The 21,325-nt window shown below is 41.1% G+C and overlaps 1 protein-coding gene across 3 annotated transcripts in view; it reads right to left on the bottom strand.

Annotated features, from left to right (window-relative positions):
- Positions 1-1,754: 1,754 nt before the first annotated feature.
- tbc1d5 (TBC1 domain family, member 5) overlaps positions 1,755-21,325 on the bottom strand; it is a 20,340-nt gene continuing 769 nt past the window's right edge. Inside the window, exons 2-23 of one of the 3 annotated variants that reach the window (XM_025902155.1) lie at positions 16,232-16,284; positions 15,830-15,948; positions 15,093-15,147; positions 14,815-14,923; positions 14,517-14,606; positions 14,219-14,293; positions 13,955-14,022; positions 13,755-13,857; positions 13,342-13,430; positions 13,172-13,222; positions 13,010-13,079; positions 11,462-11,634; positions 11,215-11,357; positions 10,573-10,679; positions 7,658-7,743; positions 5,831-6,126; positions 5,568-5,624; positions 4,229-4,437; positions 4,006-4,105; positions 3,678-3,757; positions 3,299-3,580; positions 1,755-2,969 (exon numbers count right to left, since the gene is read on the bottom strand). In XM_025902155.1, the coding sequence (XP_025757940.1) occupies positions 2,688-2,969; positions 3,299-3,580; positions 3,678-3,757; positions 4,006-4,105; positions 4,229-4,437; positions 5,568-5,624; positions 5,831-6,126; positions 7,658-7,743; positions 10,573-10,679; positions 11,215-11,357; positions 11,462-11,634; positions 13,010-13,079; positions 13,172-13,222; positions 13,342-13,430; positions 13,755-13,857; positions 13,955-14,022; positions 14,219-14,293; positions 14,517-14,606; positions 14,815-14,923; positions 15,093-15,147; positions 15,830-15,929 (2,625 nt within the window). In that variant the 5' untranslated portion in view covers positions 15,930-15,948; positions 16,232-16,284 and the 3' untranslated portion in view covers positions 1,755-2,687. The remainder of the gene's footprint in view (positions 2,970-3,298; positions 3,581-3,677; positions 3,758-4,005; positions 4,106-4,228; positions 4,438-5,567; positions 5,625-5,830; positions 6,127-7,657; positions 7,744-10,572; positions 10,680-11,214; positions 11,358-11,461; positions 11,635-13,009; positions 13,080-13,171; positions 13,223-13,341; positions 13,431-13,754; positions 13,858-13,954; positions 14,023-14,218; positions 14,294-14,516; positions 14,607-14,814; positions 14,924-15,092; positions 15,148-15,829; positions 15,949-16,231; positions 16,285-21,325) is intronic. The other 2 variants (XM_005453807.4, XM_005453808.4) reach the window with 2 other exon arrangements.

The following is a 21,325-nucleotide window of genomic DNA, read 5'->3' as shown; positions in this document are numbered from 1 at the left end:
CTTGTGCACATGCCTCTGTTTTTCTGCAAGACTTGATGGAGCTTCCAGCTACAGTGACGCATGACACAAGCAAAAGAGTGCTGCGATGACAGCTGGGGAAACAGACCTGTGATGCTGCTGCAATGAGCAGTGGAAAAAAAACTAATTACAGCTTCGGTGCATCACGGTTAAAAGGTCACAATTAATGACTCTATTTCAACCAGCAGAACATGCACTAATGACCACTTTATTAGGTACACCTTGCTAGTACTGGGTTGGAAAGCAACTGCTTTAAATCTTAGTGCCAGAGATTTTGGTTCATATTGATATCACACAGTTTCTGCCGATTTATTAGCTGCACATTCATTATGTGAATCTCCCATTCCAATATATCCCAAAGGTGCTCTATTGGATTGAGATCTGCTGACTGGAGGCCATTTGAGTACATTGAACTCACTGTCATGCTCAAGAAACTAGTTTAAGATTAAAGTTTTGTGACATGGCATGTTATCCTTCTGGAAGCAGCCAGAGGATGGTCACACTGTAGTCATAAAGGGATAGCTGTGTCAGCAGCAGTAGTCAGGGGTTTAAATGATGCTGAACTGGTACTAAAGGGCTCAAACTGTGCCAAGAAAATATCAGTCACACCATTACATCATCACTAGCCTGAACCATTGATAAGAAGTACCAATGCTTTCATGTCACTTATGGCAAATTCTCTCCCTACCATCTTGCAGTAGAATTCATGGCATCAGACCAGGCAACATTTTTCCAATTTTCCCACTGATTGGAGAACAGAAGTAGCTTCTCTTTCCTTTTCTTAGCTAACACCATAACAACAGTGCTGGTGTAGCCCATCTACATCAAAGTTCAACGTGTTGTGCATTTAAAAATTGCTGTGGTTGTAATAAATAGTCATTTGAGTTGTTGATTTCGAAGCAGTCCGGCTATTCTCCTCTGACGGCTGCTATCAACAGTTTTTTGCCCAAACTGCTGCTCACTGGATATTTTTCCCTTTTTCGGTGTGGAGATGGTTGTGCAGGAAAATCTCAGCAGCTCAGCAGTTTCTGAAACACTCAGATCAGCTCATCTGGCACCAACAACTGTTCAAACTCAAATCACCTTTCTTGCCCACTCTGAGGCTTGGTTTGAACTCCAGCAGGTCATTTTGACCAAATTTATGAGCCTAAACACTGAGTTGTTGCTATGCGACTGGCTGATTACATATTTGCATTAACAAGCAGCTGTAAATGTGAACCTAGTAGTGTTTGTACATATAAATGCACAGTTTATTTGCATGAGATCCAAGTCTTTACTGTCCTGGACATAATCATCTCTCAGTTTCACTGAAATACAGCAGCAGCATTGGTAAGCCTATAAGTATGGATGGTTTTGCAATTAAATATGTTATAAAACATCCAAAACATCTGTAACAGCTTCTTGCAACAATTAATAATATCTGGAGATGAAGACCATTATTTAACCAAAACCCCAGAACAGCTTTTAAATAAACTACAAAGACTGATATCGCTGCAAAATTTACTCAGAACACACAGCATACGTGCACAAATACCATTAGCAGCGAATCCACGGTTCAGTTGTTATACTCCTACTCCATTTACCCACACTTCCTGTCTGGTTTTTACCGCAGGACAATGTGTTAACTCAAAGTCTTGAGAGCAAGCAATCCCAAAGAAGACACTAGAAGTTCAGTGTTTTAGCAAGAGCAATGTAGTTTTATTGGTCTAGAGTTAATTAGGCTGAATAGGCAGCTATAGAGGAACATTCTTTGTGTGCTGCTTTGCGTAATTTTGCCACAGAACACGAGAACAACTTACCTGTAACGTGAGCAAAGATAACCGACACTGAATTGTCCACATTGGAATCAATTTTAAAACAAAGGAAAAGGAGATTTATTCCATAATTTAATCATATACACCAGGGAAATTAAAGCACTAAAGGGTTAAAAACAAAAACACAGTTTTCTTTAAAAGTGTTTTCTTAAAAAAAAAAAAGAACAAAAAAAAAAGATCACAGAGTTAGGTTTTGTTTGGCTGAGAAGAATAACGGTCAGAGGCACTGGTTTATGAGGGGGGAGAAAGCTGCCCTCAACAAGTGACAGGACGACACCATCCTTCTTTCCTTTGGGTACCAGAGCAGAGAGCTTCCTCTTTAGAGGCATACACGCAGACAGAACACAGGCAGAGGTATGGCCAGAGCTCCACATTCACGAGGAACAACAGCACCACACTCTCAATCATTACAGTAAGAGAAAAGGAGTCCCCTCCTGAAGGTGAACTGCAGTATGAGGTCCAACTCTTTAGAGTCATCTTGTAGTGACAGGGTAAGCAGTTCAATGGCGCCCTCTCTCTGTAGAGCAGGGAACTACAAATCATCATGAGTGACGGATGAAGTTAGATTGTACCCACTAAAAAGGCCCAGCATAATAAGGAGATGAGACAGCATACAGCATCAGCTCAGACAGGACTGAAGTGGCACAGATTAAAGAGAGTATCGGGCATTTGTGACACAAGTGTCACAGTCCATGTGTGCAATTTCTACGTTGAGAGCGGTTTCAGTGGCGCTCCCACCATCGGCCTAAAGTCCCCTCTCCGATTCCAGGTCAGTTTTCTCTGATCAAACCCCGCTGAATGGGATATGAACCAGAACGGGTATAGGTGAAGGAAAAGGGCGGTGATTTAACACGTTCACAGGTCGTTCGGGTTAACGATGGTAAAATCAGAGTCCTTGCTGTGGGTGGAGCCTTCATCTGGGCTGGAGGAACCTGAGGTGGTGCCTGCCATTAGGGGGTCTTGGAAAGTTCCAGCTGCACCCTCAGGCTCCATCCGCACCATGCCACGCCCCCGTCTGATTGGAGGAGTGCGCTCAGATGCAGCCCTTCCTCCAGTTTCGGCCTGCAGGTCTCCGTCCTGGGAAATAAGGATGTAATCGTCCCAGTTTTTGCCCTCCGAGCCCAGAGAAGACACCACCTGCACACAAGAAATTAAAAAAAAAAAAAAAATTGCATAAATGCCCAAAGTGTGAGATCACGCCATTCAGAAATGGTATAATTCTTGGGAGAGCAGATTTAACATGACACACCATAATCCTGGAAAGATACAAAACCACTCTGAACACAGACTTGCAGACATGAAAGGGATTAGGATTTAAAATGAATGAATCCTGGATCAAAGGGTCAAACAGCAGAACACACGATGAAACATAATCCTGTATGGAGTGAACATTAAACTATATTTGATGCCAATACAGCTGGCAGAGGTACAGAGCAGCAATTTACGCAGACAGGAAAAATGCTGACCTGTTGATCAAGTGGTGTCATGGCCTGCTCCTCCTCCTCCTCCTTCTCCTCCTTCTCCTCCTTCTCGTCCATGCTCGCGCTCCCTTCCAGCTCGGAGTCCCTGCTCGGCCTGATGTTTGCCTGGTGTTGCTGGCCACTGTGGAGGGTGCTGGTGCTTAGAACAGTTTCACCTGCTGCTGCTGTGGACGTGTAGTGATCGTCAGCAATGGTGATTTCTTCATTCTCCTCAGCTTCCAGCTGGCTCTGGTTGAAGCGCAGCGCCCCCTTTAGGATGTCTTTAATCTGACAGGGAAGGTCACAGAGATGAGTTAGTAAATATGATTATAAAAGGACATCACAAAAATGAATACACACTTATAGCATCTGCTCACACAGTCACCTGTTTGAGTCCAGCCAGTGAGACCAGGACTTCATCCTCTTTCTCGAGGTGTTCTTGGAGAATCACTTCCTGGATTTTACCTAGAGGAACAATAAGTGGTCAGGCACTGATCGGCCACAAAAATCAAAACAGCTGCTACTTCACTATATTACCATTCGAAAACATAAACAGTATTATTATTGTCAGTAAATTTTTAGTAAAATTAGAAATCTGCAAATTTACAAATTTAAGTTAGACAAAAATATAACCTGCAGCAGACGCTGACGCACGAGTGGAATTAGACTGAATGCTTTTTTTAAAGCATGTGACCATGTGTGGCTGAACTTACAGATGTGTGTGTTCATCATCTTAGCACAGTATTTGCTCATGGCCTCCAGGTCGTTGATCTGGCCCTGCAGGAAAGAGACTTGGGCTTCCAGGTCTTCTTCCTGTTGATCCCACAAACACAAACAGAGAAAATTGGAAACTGAAGGAAACCCCACAAAGAAGGGATTATAGTTAAAGCTGTGAGAGAAAATTAAATGTGAGAAAGACAATTTAAAAAGACTTACCATCTCTTTCTTGCCCATAGTCTTGCTGTGGGAGCGCGAGCGAGTGATGTTAAAGAAGGACTCCTTCTTGGTGGCGGAGAGGGGCGGGGATGAAGTGCTGACATCACTCCCTCTGGATGGGGGAAGAGGCGGGGAGGCGGTGGATTGACCACGGCCACCGGAGAGGCTTTCTATGCTTGTAGAGGAGCTGACCGTCCTCGAGCTTTGGCCTAAGAAGCACAGACAGACATTTTTATTAGTAACACTAGGAAGTTAAAAACCTATGGACGTCACCTTATTTGAATTTACGGGAGAACAACCTGCACAGGAAATAAACATGAAAGAAACTATTGTTCCTTTAAACTCTATGAAGAACTCCATTTAAGGAGGCCAAATCTCATAAATAGCTGTTTAATATCTTTCTAAATTACAGATAAATGCAAGACAAGACTCTGAAATCTGGACTGTGAAGCTGGAATTGCAGATTTTTTCTCCAGTGCTGAATGAGATGTAGAAATGGTGAATTCATGTATTCATGAATTCACAAGTAGAACACACATACATTGTGTTTTAAATGATAAATGATTTTTTTCCCCAAGTGCATCTAAAAAAATAAATAAATAAATAAAAGTGTCTAGTGGTGCTAATGAGTCTGTCTGTTATATTTCCTTTCCTAGAGTTTTTAGCTTTCATGTCATCATCTGTTTTTAGATAATGCAAATCTGCAGCAGTGCGCCCCACCACAGAGCAAAGCAGGAGCTGATTGTAGAGGCGCAGCCCCTGCTGCTCAGAGAATGATGCTCATTAATGTAGCAATTAAATGCAAATGTAAGTAATCAATTAATAACAGACTTTTGCAGTTATTAATTGACTGCAAATCTGTTGGTCTATAATGAGTCATTAGATAAACAATTTCTTTGCATTTTTCTTTGTCACTGCAGAGAAAAAAGCAAGCTGGTACACACACACACACACACACACACACACACACACACACACACACACACACTCAGAGGACAAATAGGGGTTTACAGTGATGCAACAACAGAAACTCGCTGACAGTTTTTTAAAGGACAATCTTAGCACTACTGACGAGAGAGGTCGCAGCTCACCAGTGATGCCTATGCCATCATCTGCACTGATGCAGCAAGCTGTGATCTCCCTCTGGTGGTCACAGTTGAAAATCACATGCAGCACACACTCATGTCTGTTTATGGTAACATTCGGCACACCAGCAGCAGGGAGAGGTGAGCAAACGGCGTACAACATGCAGGATGCTTAGAAATGGGCCGGCAGTGATGAAAGCACGGACAAATAGGGGCGGGCATGTCACACAAGCAGTTGCCATGACAGCAGTTACCTTGTGTGTCACTGTGAGTCTGGGCTGAGACCTGAGACACTCCACCTGAAACTCCATCTAACAGACAGGAGAGTCAAAGCTGATGCTGCCACAACCACACAAACCAAAAGGCTGAACAAACTTCAACAACCAGTGTTAAAAAGGGTGTAAGGGTAATTCTCCGGGTCCATAATGCACCAACTAGTAGATGGTAAGAAGGATGTGATGTCACATCTGTCCTGCAACAAATTCAGAACATTTCTGTTTTGACTCATTGTGCTCACCTTTGCTCAGGTGGACAGGCATGCTTTCAGACTTGAGCAGACGATAGTGCTGAGTCTGGGCCTGGCCCTGGGTCTGCGTCGGAGCTGAGGGATCTGCCAGCGGGTGTGGTAAGATGGGCGTAGGGGCCGAGGCCGGGGAGGTGGACGAGGAGGAGGAAGAGGAGGAGTGTACCTCGCTGTTGATTGGTGAAATAGACGCACCAGACATGGCTGGAGCAATGAGCTTCCTGCCGAAGTTGAGCAGACTGCTGGAGACCTTGTTGATGTTGAGTGGAGCGGCTTTTGTAGAGCCAGAGCTAGAAAGAAAAGGATATGAGACACTTCACCTGACCTTGTCTTTACCAGAAAATTTTCCAAACTACTACTTTTAGCATTCTTTAACAAATGTTCTACCTTCAAGGTATCTAGAGATTTATATTTTATAAGATATAAAAATTAAACCCTGCTTCCAGAGATGTGGGATTAGCCTGAGAAGTCTCAAAGACAAAAGAAATGCTACAAAATGGCTCATGAGAGGTTTTTTTTGGCGCTCAATTCTTGAATGCAAAACAGTTATCCCAGAATTTAAAACCTGGATTACCCGGCACAATAACATAAATTTACATCAGGTTCTCAGTATTAACGACTGCAGATCTTAAGGTAGTTTTAGACCCTATAAAACTTTAATGCTCCGAGTGGAGGTCTGATCTCTAACAGCTCATCTGAGCTGTTTTTTTAATGACCGCATTCTTGTGTCATGCACACAAGGGACCCTACAAACACTGCTTATTTTATATTAGTTTTATACAATTTCATTGATCTAAAGAATGTGTTCATGTGCAAGAATATGTCTGAATAGAAGGCAGGAAATAAAATAACTGCTGGCGAGTGGACTTACAAGGTAAGGCTATGCTTTAATAAAACATAACGATCAGTGCAGGAGAGATTTTAGTATTTTATACATATAGACATATTTTTAATGTGAATATATAAATAATGATAAATACTGAAAACTGTAGCCACAGTCGAGCCAAATGAACCGGTCTCTCATTTATGTTTGAAGGCTCAAAGTTCTGCAAGCTCTCATGAGCATCATATAGAGCCCAGAATAGAGGGGAGGGTAGTTTGAAACAGCAGTCTGAACCTTTGGCTCACTGGGATTACTTGCACAGAACTAAACTAAAGCAATTTTTATCAACAGCCACTAATGTAACCCATATTGTATGTGATACAGTTGAGTCCATGATTTTCTGGACAAAAACAAAATTTTCATTTTCTTTGGTCTGAACTTCACCACAGGGCGATGCTCCCAGATAAGATTCAAATAAAAGCAGCATGACTGATCAGATGGTGCTTTACAATGCAAATGGATAATGATCTAAAGAATACCAAGACAGTCACCTGATCACAACCTAATAACCTTTCAGTTATTAAATACAAAATTAAATGGAGACCCACAAACAAGCAGCGACTGAAGGCGACTGCAGTAAAAACCTGGCAGAGCATCTCAAGGGAGGAAAAGCAGCATTTGGTGATGTGTTGGGTTACAAACTTCAGGCAGTCTTTGACTGCAAAGGAATTTTATCCAAGTATTAAAAACAATCCTTATATTTAAAAATATCTTAGTTTGTCAAATTAATTTTGAATTGGAAACATGCATTTTTGTCCAAAATGTATTTATGTATGCATGCATGCATGTCCCATATCGTTAGCTTCATAGCATAAGTGCCTAAGTCATTGTCTGGTCAAAGTGACTTAGGCAATTATGCTATGAAGCTAACGATATGTTTATATCCATGTGTGTGCAATGTCAGGTCCATTCAAAGACAAGGCTGTGCCTTATTTTACCGTGTCTTGTTCATCAGGTCAGCTCCCTTTGTTTTGTAGTAATCCAGGTTCTGCTGAAAGTGGTAGTTCACAGGTCGCGGGTTGTTCTACAAAAACAATAACTTAAGCTTAAACTTTTATTGTTAACAACTTTATCAAGACAGATTAAAAACCTCTGCTGTGCACAACAAACAAGTAAAGTCAGAGAGTAAACAAGTGAACCGAAAATATGTGCACATGCATGACTACATAAATAAGTCAATATACGTTTCTGAGTCAGTACTTATGAGCAACAAACCTCCACCATGCCCCTTCTTGCACTGTTATTAGGGATGAACCCCCCCCCCCCCCAAACCACCCTCCAGGTATAAATCTGATGTTGACCTGGTGTGACATGGCTGCTCACCTGGGGGTAACACTGTCATGTCAGATCAACACCTTCCTGAAATTTCATCTCAGGAGAGTGGTGAACAGGAGTTTGGTGGAGTTGTTGAGTATACAGGTCAATGAATTTGGACGAGGAACAAAAGATAATTTAGGTGAGGTGTTCGCTAAGGTCAAAGACTCCGTGCTGTCAGATTGAACTTGTTCACACAGCAACGTTGGGCTTACATGCAAATAAAACGGGACCACTACAAATGTTCTGCATGGGAGAAGTAACAGCACAGCAGACCTCTGGTTAAGTGAGCAAAATTCAGAAAGACAGCAGGAGGAAAGAAACAAGCGTATGACAGGAAAAGTATGGTCAGGGCTGGAAAAATCCTGGCAAAAATGTATCAGGTCTTTTTTGGATTTCCAAACTAGACCAGAGTTTTGCACTTCACATAGTTTCACATTTACCAAGTGCACAAGAACTTCTGTTTTCACTTTAACTGTCTTGCAGTTGCATCATTGTGCCATTTTAGGAATTTCATAATCAAACTCAGGACAGGAATTTTACATTGGAAGTTTCTTTCCCCCCCACAGCCTTTATCATCAGAGTTGAGCTCAGGTACATTCCATTTCCACTGATCATCTGCCACATGTTTCTACAACTTCACTAGAGTCCACCTGTGGTAAACTCTGTTGATTGGACATGGTTTGGAAAGGCCCACATTTGTCTACTTAAGGTCCCATAGATGACAGCCCATTTCAAAGCACAAACTAAGGCATGAAGTCCAAGGAACTGTCTGTAGAGCTCAGAGACAGGATTGTATTGAGGCACAGATCTGGGGAAGAGTACAGTTTCTGCAGCATTGAAAGTCACAGTGAGCAGAGTGGCCTCCATTCTCTGTAAATTGAACAAGTTTGGAACCACCAGGACTCTTCCTATAACTGGCCGCCCAGCCAATTTGCAGCACTCCACCAATCAAGCCTGTAGCAGAGCGGCCAGACAGAAGCCAATCTTCAGTAAAAGACACATGACAGCCCACCTAAAGTTTGCAAAAAGCACCTGAAAGACTCTCAGACCACAAGAAACAAAATTCTCTGGTCTAATGAAACCAAGCTTGAACTCTTTGGGCTGAATGCCAAGGGTCATGTCTGGAGGAAACCAGGCACCGTTCATCAGCTGACCAATACTATCCCTACAATGAAGCACGTTGGTGGCAGCATCAGGCCGTTGGGATGTTTTTCAGGAGCTGGGAGGCTACTCAGGGTCAAGGAAAAGATGAATGCAGTGATGTACAAAGACATCCTTGATGATATCCTGCTCAAGAGCACTTTAGACCTCAGACTGGCGGGGGAAAGGGGGGGGGGGGGGGGGTGTCTCTTTCCTTTGTTAATGTTCCAGTCAGAACCTAGACTTCAACCGACTTAACATTCTGGAGAGATCTGAAAATGGCTGTGTACCGATGCTCCCTATCCTGAGCTCAAGAGCTTCTGCAATGAAGAATGAGAGAAACTGTCCAAAAACAGGTGTGCCAAGCTTATACCACCATACTAAAAATGACTTGAGCCTGTAATTGCTGCCAACCGTACTTCAGCAAAATATTAAGCAAAGGGTGTGCCTATTTATATACATGTTGTATGTTTGTTTTTAATAAATTTGCAAGAATGTGAAGCAAATGTTTTCCCCTTTGTCATCAGGGGGTATTGTATTTAGGACTTTGAGGTGAAAAATGAATTTAATCCATTTTAAATAAGGCTGTAAACATGACAAAATGTGGAACAAGTGAAGTGCTCTGGCAAAGACCATCAAACATGCACTGCTGAGGTGAACATTAACTAACCCAACCATAAACTCTGATATGCAAGGGTTGCTAGTTTAAGATTAATTTGTTTTATTTGTACATTAAACATACACAAACATAAACACAGAGGCGTATTTGTTACACACAAAGATTAAAATGCACTTATATTTGTGCTACGACTTCTTGTCATTAACTGCAGTGACCGCTTCACTGACTACACCTGCGCTTCCTGTATTTACTGTAAGTGCCCCGACATTAACACGTAACCTCTCAAGCATGAGAAACTGAAATACTTTCTGCCAATTTTAACTTCACTTTTTACACCCAAGCACTTTCTGAGAGTACAACAACACCACAAAACATTTTTGTTCCTTGCTAAAAGCGTGTTGCTTGAGGATTTTAGCCCACTGTGCATATGAGTCTTTCACTTCTGCAAAACTTCTACTTCCTCTGTGAGGGGGAAAAAAATGACAACCAAAAAACAAGGCAAATTGTTTTGAGTGAGGCATCGCCTTTACAGTAAGTACTTGGTAAAAGCTGCTAGACGAGAGCTTGTTTAACTGTAAGTTTGTTCTGATTTTGATCAGGAGTCTCTTTCTCTCTTCCCCATTTTAACGTGTGACCAGTTACGACAGTGAAAGAGACACATGAGTGCATAACACACATCAGCACTTTCACAGAGACTTATATCACCAATTGTCAATTATATCAACAAAACCAACATGTATTATTTCTCTAGTTAATTACGCTGGTATAATAACTTACTTTGGGATCTCGAAGGAACAGAGCCTTTTGCAGCAGAGAGTTGATGTCTCCTATTGGGGGGTAGTGCATTAGAAGGCCCAGGCATGTCTGGAAGTTGCTAGCAATGACTAAAAAAAGAAAAACAGATTTAAGAAGAATCTTAAAAAAAAAAATAAAAATCTGGTAACAGCTTGTGTTTTGCTTTAATCAAGTGTGAATCACCAAGAGTGTTTCAAGCTGTAGTCTCACTTCCTTAGTGTTTCTTATTTGACCTATTTGTCACAGACTAGACTCTGCATTCCAAGAAAAACAAAGCTAAACAAAAAAAGTCCACAAAATATAAGACTATAAAAAAAGAAGCTGCAGACTTATTTTCATATATAAAAAAGTGTGAATGGACAAGCTTCATTAATTGCAGACTGAAATTACATTGTGTTACATTATTTTGGCTCATTGGCATAACAAAAGCACTTAAACCGCAGTTCTGCTTGTATATGCTATGTATATGAAAAGATCAATTGTAGTCCAAAGCAATATAAGTCTGTCTAACTAAATGAGCCGGAGTAAATCACATTCTTCCACTTATGTATGTCTTACGAAATTACATGCTACAAAGAAAACACATGGCATTATTGGATTATTTAAGTAATAAATGGAGCGTACGAGCATCTCGGATATAGAGCAGCATGGCCACAAAGATGTAGTCCACAAGGTCCAGAGTGATGCTATCAGCAAAAAGAGCATCCCACACCACCAGCAGGTCCTGAAGAGGAAATTCCCGGCCAAACAGCAGGCGAACCCACCGGCTAAAGACACAGAAAACAAGCTTTACTGCATTTGTGTCCAGCAGTGGATCAGGAAAAAGGAGAAAAAAAAAAAAGTCAGACTGCCCAAAGGTGTAAATACTGACATCCCGTAGATCTGCGGGGCGATCTCCAGCCGATTGAGGTGCATGTGCAGCTCTATATCGTGCTTCTTCACCAGCTGGTCCTGGATGCGGTTGACTTTGGTTACTATGGCAACAGATGGACCTGCATCCTGGGGTCGAGCGAATGGGATGGTGGTCAGCATTTCTTCTTTACCCTGGGGGAGCAGATTGTTCCATCACAACTGAAATATCTTCATGCAAACATAAATGAGGTACATCAGCAACAATGAGGAGCTGCAGTGTCCTTTTGGGAGGATATGCTATTCTGAGTTTTGTTAAGTATACTCACTTTACTTTATTTGATTCAATAAGGTGCAGTTTAATTATTAGATCTTTTGATTCATTTTGACAGGATAGGATGATATCTGGTGACTGGAGGGCATTTGAGGACAGTGAAGTCATTGTCATGGTCATGACATCAGTTTGAGATGGGCTGAGGTTTGTCACATGATGTCTTATGCTGCTGGAAGCAGTCGTCAGAAGATCGACACATTGTGCCCATACTGAGGCTGTAGACTTTAAGTGATGCTCGCAATGACACTGGCCCAAAGGCAACAAAGAAAACAAAAAAACAAAAAAAACAAATTCCCCACACTAAACTGTTCTTAGATGGTGGGATAGATTCATGTTTGCAAGTTGTTTACACCAACATGAAACAGCATACCATCTGAATGTTGCAGCATAAATGGAGACTCTTCGAACCAGGCTACAGTTTCCCTCCCATCAGCTCAAAGCAGTCTGGCCATTCTCTTCTGATGTCAACAAGAAATTATTGCCCAGAGAAATGCTGCTCACTGGATATTTTCTCTTTTTCAGACCATTCTCTGTGAACTCTAGAGATGGGCATGTGGGAAAATCCCAGCAGAGCAGCCATTTCTGAAACACAGACCAGCCCATTTGGCATCATGTTCTAAGTCACTGAAATCCCCTTTCTTCCTCATTCTGATTCTCCATTTGAAATTCAGCAGGTCGACTTGACAATGTCTGCAAACCTAATTGCACCAAGTTGCTTCCATGTCACTGGCTGATTAGATATCCATGACTGTATAAAGTCTTATGTTGCAAATTTGTCTTTAAGAGCTTTGAAGAGCCTCTACTGTCTGCTTAATTTGGAGAGGAAAAAGATAAAAAGCTAATAAAAAAGTTCCCAAAACATGAAGTGTTTTAGGTGGCAGGACTTTGTTCAGTGTTTAAAGTAACAATTTGACTGATAGTCAACGATAATCATGGTTTCTGTTTGTTCCTGCACTTGTGCCACAAATCGTTTGGGTACATCAAACAGATCCAGCTGCTCGTCTGCATTTCTGACAACGAAGCCTCTCGTCCTATGTTCACTATAGTAATAAAAATGCAATTGCTGTTACCATGGTAACCACCTGAGTGGTCAAATTAACCAGGACTGAGCTCTTCAACATTGTAATTTAGCGTTAATATAATGTCATGTCTTCATGACAGTGCAATCAGCTGGTATTGTGTTACAATGCACAATCAATTTCAGTGTCAAAAGTAGTTTTTCAAATTAGAACCGACCTTCCTCACTTCCCTTTCAAAGCTGGAGAACCACGGCTCTGCTGTCTCCATTAGCTGCGAGAACATGGCACTACAGAGAGAAGCAAAGATAAATGTAGTGAGATTTTTTTTTAAAGTACTAACATTTCTCATTCTGAACCCTTTTGTTCGGCTGATACTCACTAGGCATCGTGCTCGAGGTACACTGGGTCTAACAGACACTTCATCTCCTCACTGAAAAAAGTAAGAATTTTTCAATTTAATCTTTAGTCAAATAAATACAAAAAAATATGTTGTCATCAGAAAAGCAGGTCTGAAGGTGTTAATGGCTTTTCAGTGAAATACAAACTGACCTGGGGCTGGCCGTCTCACTGGCATGCTGAAAGGCTTGATGGTCACAGTGCAGCACAAACACTATGGGAGCCAGCAACTCGTGCATCCCCTACAGACAGAAAAGCAGACAGAGGCAGAGGGAATGTAAGATGCATAAAGGCAGAAGGGAGAGGAAACAAATACAGTTCATTTGTGGTCAGTCTTTCTTTAATAGTGATGCACGAGGTTTCTAATCTGTGATGACAGGTTTAATTTAGATATTGTTAGCCACTGCTCAGCCACATGTCACTTCCAGTTTGCAAAAAAGATGCTACGCTGGCCATCTATTCACAGGCTGGCACCTGCTACAGACACTTATAATGCTTAGGTTACAAAGGCATTTTGTTCTGTGTGAGCTTGTTGGACAAACACACGGGATGATGTTGAATGTTACCTGTTTGTAAAGTAACTGCTCATTTTCTCTGGCATAACAGAAGAGAATATCAGTCAGCTTGGTCCTCACATCTTCATCCTGGAAGTATCGGATCTCAGGGAATCTAATCCAAATACAAAAAGAGCATGGATTTTTTTCCCCTGCCATGTTAATAACAGAAAGCAAAAAATAAATAAGCAAAAAGTAACAGAGATACTTACGTTCTCAACACATCCTGCTTGACCATTCCTTTCAGCTCTTTATCCTGGAAGAACTTATTCCACAAACTCTGGATGTGACAAAAAAAAACAAAAACAAAAACAAAAAAAACCCATGACATTCAGAAAAATCAAGGGAAGAGATTGCTGTCATTACAATGACAATATAGTGTGTAAATCTATATGTTAAAAACCAATAAGTCATTGACCGTATCAATAATTATTAGAAGGTCACAAAGTATCAAAGTGTCAGGGTCGAAAACTCACCCCCTCATCCTGGGACAGTGGGTTGTTTATCACAAGGTCCTGCTGGCCTGCGGCCTTGCGGGGGTTGGTGATGTGCTGTGACAGAAAAAAAACACAAAAACAACAACAATGCACGACAATTAGTTACAACCTTTGATGATCTGATCAGTTTTTTCCTCATGGGCTGCATATTGTGCTCCATGTTTCAGGATATAACCAGCTATAAATTGTACATATGAATGAGTAGTGAGGTTAATGGAGAACATTTATATCTTAGAACCATTTTATTATCACACGGGCCACAGACGGGTGCACTCACCATCTCCTTGATCTTCTCATATTGATCCCGGAGCTCCTTCGTCTTGTTTATCCACTGCCCTTTATCTTCTGGAAGAACCTCCAGGTACAGCTATAAACATGCAACGCACATATCAGCCCATGCAACAGGAGTTCATCTTTGAGAAATCACTAGCCCTTTCAGAACTACACTCTAGGCTGTTATATCCACTGAAGAAAAAGTCTGTAAGCCACCAGAACTTCTCTTTTCTGTGGCAGGGAATTTGCCAAAGCCCCCTTAATCAAACTCGATAGGACTGCTTGATCCAACTGGCAGTTACCTTCCAGCACACACTCCGAAAGCGGCTGCTCCTCAGCCGCCCATTGATGCCTGCCTGCCGGATCCTGGCCAGGTAATTACTGTTGAGAAACAAGTCGTCCCATTCTTTCCTGCATTGGGGAGGGGGTGGTGGAGGCAAAGCATGAGGGGATTTACCAGCTTCAACTCAACTTGGGCATCTTGTGTCATCAAGCAGTAAACAAAGAAGATAAGAAGCTAAGAGAAGTGGGCCACGAGTTCATGATACCACCATGAAAGGATATTAATGGAATAACTCACCTATATGAGAGAAAGGTCGAATGAGACTCCGAAGTGCTGCTGTCAAGAGATCCTCCTAATGAGAACAGACACAGCCACAAGGGGGAGATGTAAACAACAAGTGCTAGGGCGTGAAAGCAGAAATCAATTTTTTTTTATTTAGTTATTTTTTAGATGAGGCAATGAGAGATCAACAAAAAGGCATACTTTGACAATTTTACTGCATCACAATAACCCATCAGTTATTCTTTTACAAGGCACGCAGTAGAACAAAAAGGGGAGCAGAGAAGCTGATTAAAGGAAGTAAAGTAACATACTCGGTTTCTTCTTTATTGGCCGTAATAAGTCTAATTTGGCCTGCAGGTGAACATGCATTCAAGTTGGAGAGCTGTCTATCAGCATTAGTTACAGGAGTGGATCACTCCACAGGGACGCTCAGTATGAATATTCATCAGTTCCACAACATGCCAGCCACCAACGTTTTCTTTCAGTCACACGTAAACATAAAAAACACACTCAGCCTGGGGGCGTCGCGAGCCACATCTGTGACTCACACTTCAGTCAGCTCAAAATTTTCTTTTTAATCATCTCCAGAATGAACCTAAACTTATCATCTCCATTGTTGTTGAGCCTGTTAGTCCCAAAAAGACTGCAGCATTGGTATATTATGATATGGGTCTTGGTCGAAGGAAGGGGAAACGGTTACAGGTGTTATCTATAACAAAGGTTCGGAAGTCTTAACTGAAGAGTTGACATACTGCTTTGATTCTTGTTGAAACTCTGGAGCGGGTCAAAACCTGTCTCCTGATGATCCTCACTCTGGAGTGGATGGCGGGTCTCAAAATTGGGATGCTGCATGACTGCGACCCAGCTGGACCTGGAGAATGAGGTAGCAGGTAAGAGTGAAAAAGAGAAAGCTATACACAGGAAAGACAACTGAACATGATCTCCCAAAAAGTCCTGGTGTTAAAGCACAAACTAAACTTATTTCTTTTAACAGGAACACAAAGCTTCAGTTTCAGCTTCAGAACCTGTCCTGACTTTGCCAACTTTTCATGAACATTGTAGCCTCTGACCTCTTTTTATATAACAGTGCAGCAAATCAGTCCACCGCAATCAGCAAAGTTTCTCCAAGCACACCATTTGATCTCGGTACTTACTGTCACAGCTTTGTGTTTCTCGTCAGTCGAGACTCAGAAGGAAAGGATCGTTTCTGCAAGTAGAGGGAGAAGGAATGATAATAAAGGGGAAATGAAGGACAAAGCTGCTAAGGGGCCAAAAATGACTCAGTGAAATATAATACAGTAGAGCAGAAGTAGGCAGCATAGAAAGAACATTAAAAGAAGTTGATAGAAGAAATGCTCTGTAGAAATACCCAGCACTAAAGACCCAGACTAAAATGACTGCAGATGCATTTCATAGCGATGTATAATCCAAAAATGTATTTCTCAAAAAGTATTTTCATGAAGGAGCAACTTGATCAATATTAGCTTTTTTTGAGTTTGATACTGATTTTCAGCAAGTAAAACTACTGAAATATGCTTTATATAGTAAATTAAATGTGGTATGTCAGGAAAACGTCAATGTTTATCATGTTTCAAGCAATGCTTAAAAAAAAGAAAAAAAAATAGCAGGGTTGTATTTTTAGGGGTTTCTTTCCTACACTGTGGCAATCGCACAAAGGGCTACGGCATAGTCTCCTTTCGAATTTATTACTTTCAACTTAACATAAAATAAAACACTGACATTGATTACAGTCAGTGAAGAATGGCTGAAATTAACAAGAAGCACTTGAGCTGCCTGATGTTCCACGGTGCTCTTTGTGATACATTGAACATAACTGGTGAAGCTAATGAGGTCATTAAGTAGGCAAATTAATGCATTAATTACTGATGTTTAATGTGAAGAAACTTGTCTTCGCGTGGCTCACGGACAGCAGTGTTTCTGAAACAAAAATCAGCTCTGGCGAACGGTCAGGACGGGACTTCCGGGGAGCGATCCAAATGCAGGAGGAATGTTGGAAGTGGTGCTGAGATTCACAAAGAGACAACCTTCAAGGCGATGATGGATAGGACTCTAATTTTAATAGGCACTTCCTCTTTGATCACACCACAAATTAATCTCCGTTTGATAATAATGCAATATTGTTTTTCTCTGTTTTGACTGTAAATTAAGCTTCGTATTAAGGACCAAACATATAATACGAAGAAAACAATTTGAAGAAGTGAAGTTAGGAGAAGCTTTTCCTTTGCTGCCCCCCCCCTGTTAATTTTTCACATACAAATACATTAATTGATTCATCTAAAAAGAGGGGATGAATAGAAAAATTTCCCAATGATTTAATGCCATACTGACTGGTTTACCAGGACAGAAAGATGGATTCGTTTAGAAAAAAAAAAAAATGCAAAAAACATTCCAAGAAAACACAAACAAAAAAACCTCACTATTAATATCCCGACCAGGTAAACCGTGAGCCAAGTACTTGCTGCCAACTTCTGAGAGAAGTTTACTTTTTTCTGTGAGACATCACAATCTAGGTTAACCAATCCCGCCTTCGTTCTTTATCCGGCTTGGGATTATTCCATGTTTATGAATATGTTTAGCCTAATACACAGGCCTACAGAATAGCACGTGCCCACAAAGCATTGTGTTTTCTTTCGATTTAATAATTGTGGAAATAACACAACAAAGGCATCTCTTAAACCAATTAACCATGTGAATGAAACACTGCTTGATAAATTAGCTACACATACCATCAAAATAGAAATTATTTTATATGCATAATGTATGCGGCTGTTTTCACGGGGAACATCTGTTCTACTCGAAGACTAATGCTCTCCTTAAATCAGTGTGCTTCCCCCCCCCTCCCTGCTCTCTTAAAAAGGCCATTATCCTATCAAATAATCGTCACCAGTCCACAACTATGGGAAAAAAAAAAAAACAACCCCCTCCAGAAGAATGGTGTGAATAGGTGTTTCCAATAATAGCATCTTTTGCTTTCAAAGATTGACATGAAAGATTTAAAGTCTCCTGAGTGAATGCAAATACAAGCGGTAGTCATCTTGCATAGAATATTAATTCATATGATCACTGTGACCAAAATTACTCATGCAAAGTACTTTGAAAATTCTTTTCCCTACAGTCTTGTAGTCACATTTGTCGCTTTGTCTCTTCTTTCCAAAAGTAAAAACTGACTCTAAACTTTAGAGATCACTCATCCCTACTTGTTCTTTGCATAGGCATATCTTATGTGCGTGTCTCCGCAAGCCTTTCCGAGCGAGTGAAAGATGACGCGGGTGTTCGTCTTGAGGCCTCGCCGTGTTAGCACAGCCTTGCCTGAAGCGACTCCTCTCTTAGCCTTCTGCTGCTTTCATTACTTTTTCCCGGAGTCGAACGTAAAATGACATCCCAACTTTACTACATAATAATCAAGGCAAATTAGCTTCTGCATAATTTAATCCACGGCACCTGGAGACACCTCAATAATTCAAAGCACGAATCTTTCATGAAATAATCAAATCAATACATAATGAAATGCATAAATAAATCAACAGGCAAATAACAGTGAGTCCATCTGTTCGGAGGTAGAAGATCACTTACTGGGAATCGCTAACAAAAGCTTGCAAAGCTAAACTCAAACTGTAGCAGTGACATCATCCTGTGATACTTTTGCAGATTTTTTAGGATTTGGCTTCTCGAGATTCTTACCCAAGATGGGATTTCAAAGGAGATATGCTGATGCCCCAGACTGTGGGAAGCACACTGAAATGATTTCAAAATTAAGCATACAGCCTCCCTCTAAACCTCAATCCTTAATAGTCTTCCATAACGCGTGCAACATAACAGTTCACTTTTCATTTCCTATCACACACATTCGGTCTGAAAGTGAGCTTAAAAACCACAGACTCTAACACTTCCCATTTGATCTACCGTAAGCCAAGAAGTATCACATTTTAAATAGAGCCCACAGGATGCTCAATTATAGGTTCATGATTTTATCTTTGGGGTCCACTAGAACAGATTTCCACATCTTGGCATGTTTTCATACCATACTGTACACTTCTGCAGAACCTCCTTTTGCCAGCTGTGTGAAATGCCTCATTTTAGATAGTCTCTCTTTACTACCGCCCTCCAGAGAAAGCCTGTCTGCTCTGATAGTTGGGCAACAGCAAAGCAACTGTTCGATGAAGCACATGGGTTGTCTTTCAGAGAGCTGTGAAGTGTTAATGAATCCCCAGAGTTGAACATGTTTAAATTAAAATTAAAACCAGAACAATGAGTGATTCCTGTCCACTTGCCTAATTGCCACTATTTGTGGTTTCCAAAATTACCTTGTTTTGGAAATGCGTACCAGGGAATGCTAACCAAAAAGTCAGCTGAGTTTGCATTTCAGTGACAGACAATTAAAAAGACAGATGTAACTTTTGAAGTGCCTTCAACCCTCATTCAAACTTCAGACCACCAGATGGTGATATCTGTGGTCGCAAAAACACTTTTGGTGTTGTAGAAATCTATGGGAAAACTGCTCTACTTGATAACAGCCATACATCGAAAAGCAAATTACTGCTAAAGAGACAGACCGTGAAAGTGGACAGTATGTCCTTGGTTTCTTAACATAAAACTCAATGTTAGAGTCAACGGTACAAAACGGTATGCAAGTCTATTGACAACAACGAACCAACCCAGTGATGTCAGGTTCTGTACTGGCAGAGCAGGGCTCCATGGTGTTACACATGAAGTGTTTCATGTCCATTTATTAAAAAAAAAAAAACAACAACAACAAAAAAAAAAACAGTGAGAGGGAAAACGGTAATCTCAAGAACTCAAAAGAACTCAGAAGTTGATCAATGACCTCATGGTAAGCTTTTCTATCATCTATGGTTGCAGCATCCAAGCTGCATTTTTTTAAGGCTTACACAATTTCTGGTTGTGCCTATAAGACACAAGATCAAAGCCAGCAATGGTAATCAGAGACATATTATTCTAACACCTTAAACAGGTTGCCAGTTTATTGCTCTTAGTTAACTGACTTAATAACTAGGGTTAACTAGTTAATCAAATTAATTAGGTTAATTTATGGGGGAAGAAGCCAGAGTATCTGGAGACAACCCACAGAGAGATGGGGAGAACATGAGAACTGTATAAAGCCCAAGGCCAGCGGGGGTGGATTCAAACCCAGGACCTTGGAGCTGTGTGGCAACTTCAACACGCAAAGCTATAAAGCTGACTCTGCAGATTGATGTCTGAAAATAAATAAATAAATAAATAAATATAAAAATAGTTCCAAGTTCACCAGGCTAAACTAGCTGGAAACTAAACCCAGATTAGTCAGTTGTATTAAATGTTTTGCTGAAGTGCCTGCAGTATTTCCATTTAAAGACATCTAACTGAACTGCAACTACAGTTCTGCTCTCAGCTTGGGGATATGCTTTTTATCATTTTGCATTCAAATCCAGACGTTTAAGAAAAAAAAAAAAAGGACTAATAAACAGTAACAGCTGATCCACAATAGCTTCAGCAGTTTCATTTTGGGGGAAGCTGCTTTTACAGGATGAATATTCAATGAGGATCCAGCAAACAGCGCTTATAGGAACTGTCACTGGCAGCTTCAGTCAAGACGGCTGATTGCAGTTTAGCCACAGCAAAACACCCCAGCTAAACAAACTCACATGCCTCTACTTCAGCACACAGTGAGAGCTCAAGAGCCTTTATAGTCACATGCTCTGCAAGAGACTGAGAACATGCCTGGAACCTTAACCTTAGCAAAATGCCAAGAACTTGCTGGGTCCTGAAAGATTTAATTACCAAAGATGAAATCTGACAGACATCTGCCTGTATTGAAATGGACAACTCGTTAGAAACATTGGGGAAGAGGACATCCACAAAGAATCACAAGGTAAATCTAAAAATGGGCATTTCTAAAGTGCCTTATGGCTGATAAAAGCTATTCAGATAAAACTAAGGGGACATCTTCCCTGGACTACTCAGTGACATTTACATGTAACCTCATATAAAAGATCACAAGTTAAACAAAAAAACCAACAAAAAAACCCATCACCAACAACAACAGCTAGGAAGCATTGCACTAACGGGAACGAAACTCTGAATGCACAGAAACACTCAAGTCAGCAAGTACTAAACATTTCCTCCAATATTATTAGCAGGCGGTGTGTTTAAGTCCCGAGTCTCGCTCCTTTCTAGCCCTGGGTCTCCTTTTCCAGTCCAAAAGGCCTTTCTGTAGTCCACAGTATCCT

This window comes from Oreochromis niloticus, linkage group LG22 (assembly GCF_001858045.2).
Source record: "Oreochromis niloticus isolate F11D_XX linkage group LG22, O_niloticus_UMD_NMBU, whole genome shotgun sequence".
Lineage (NCBI taxonomy): Eukaryota > Metazoa > Chordata > Actinopteri > Cichliformes > Cichlidae > Oreochromis > Oreochromis niloticus.
This window is presented reverse-complemented; position numbering and strand designations above follow the sequence as displayed.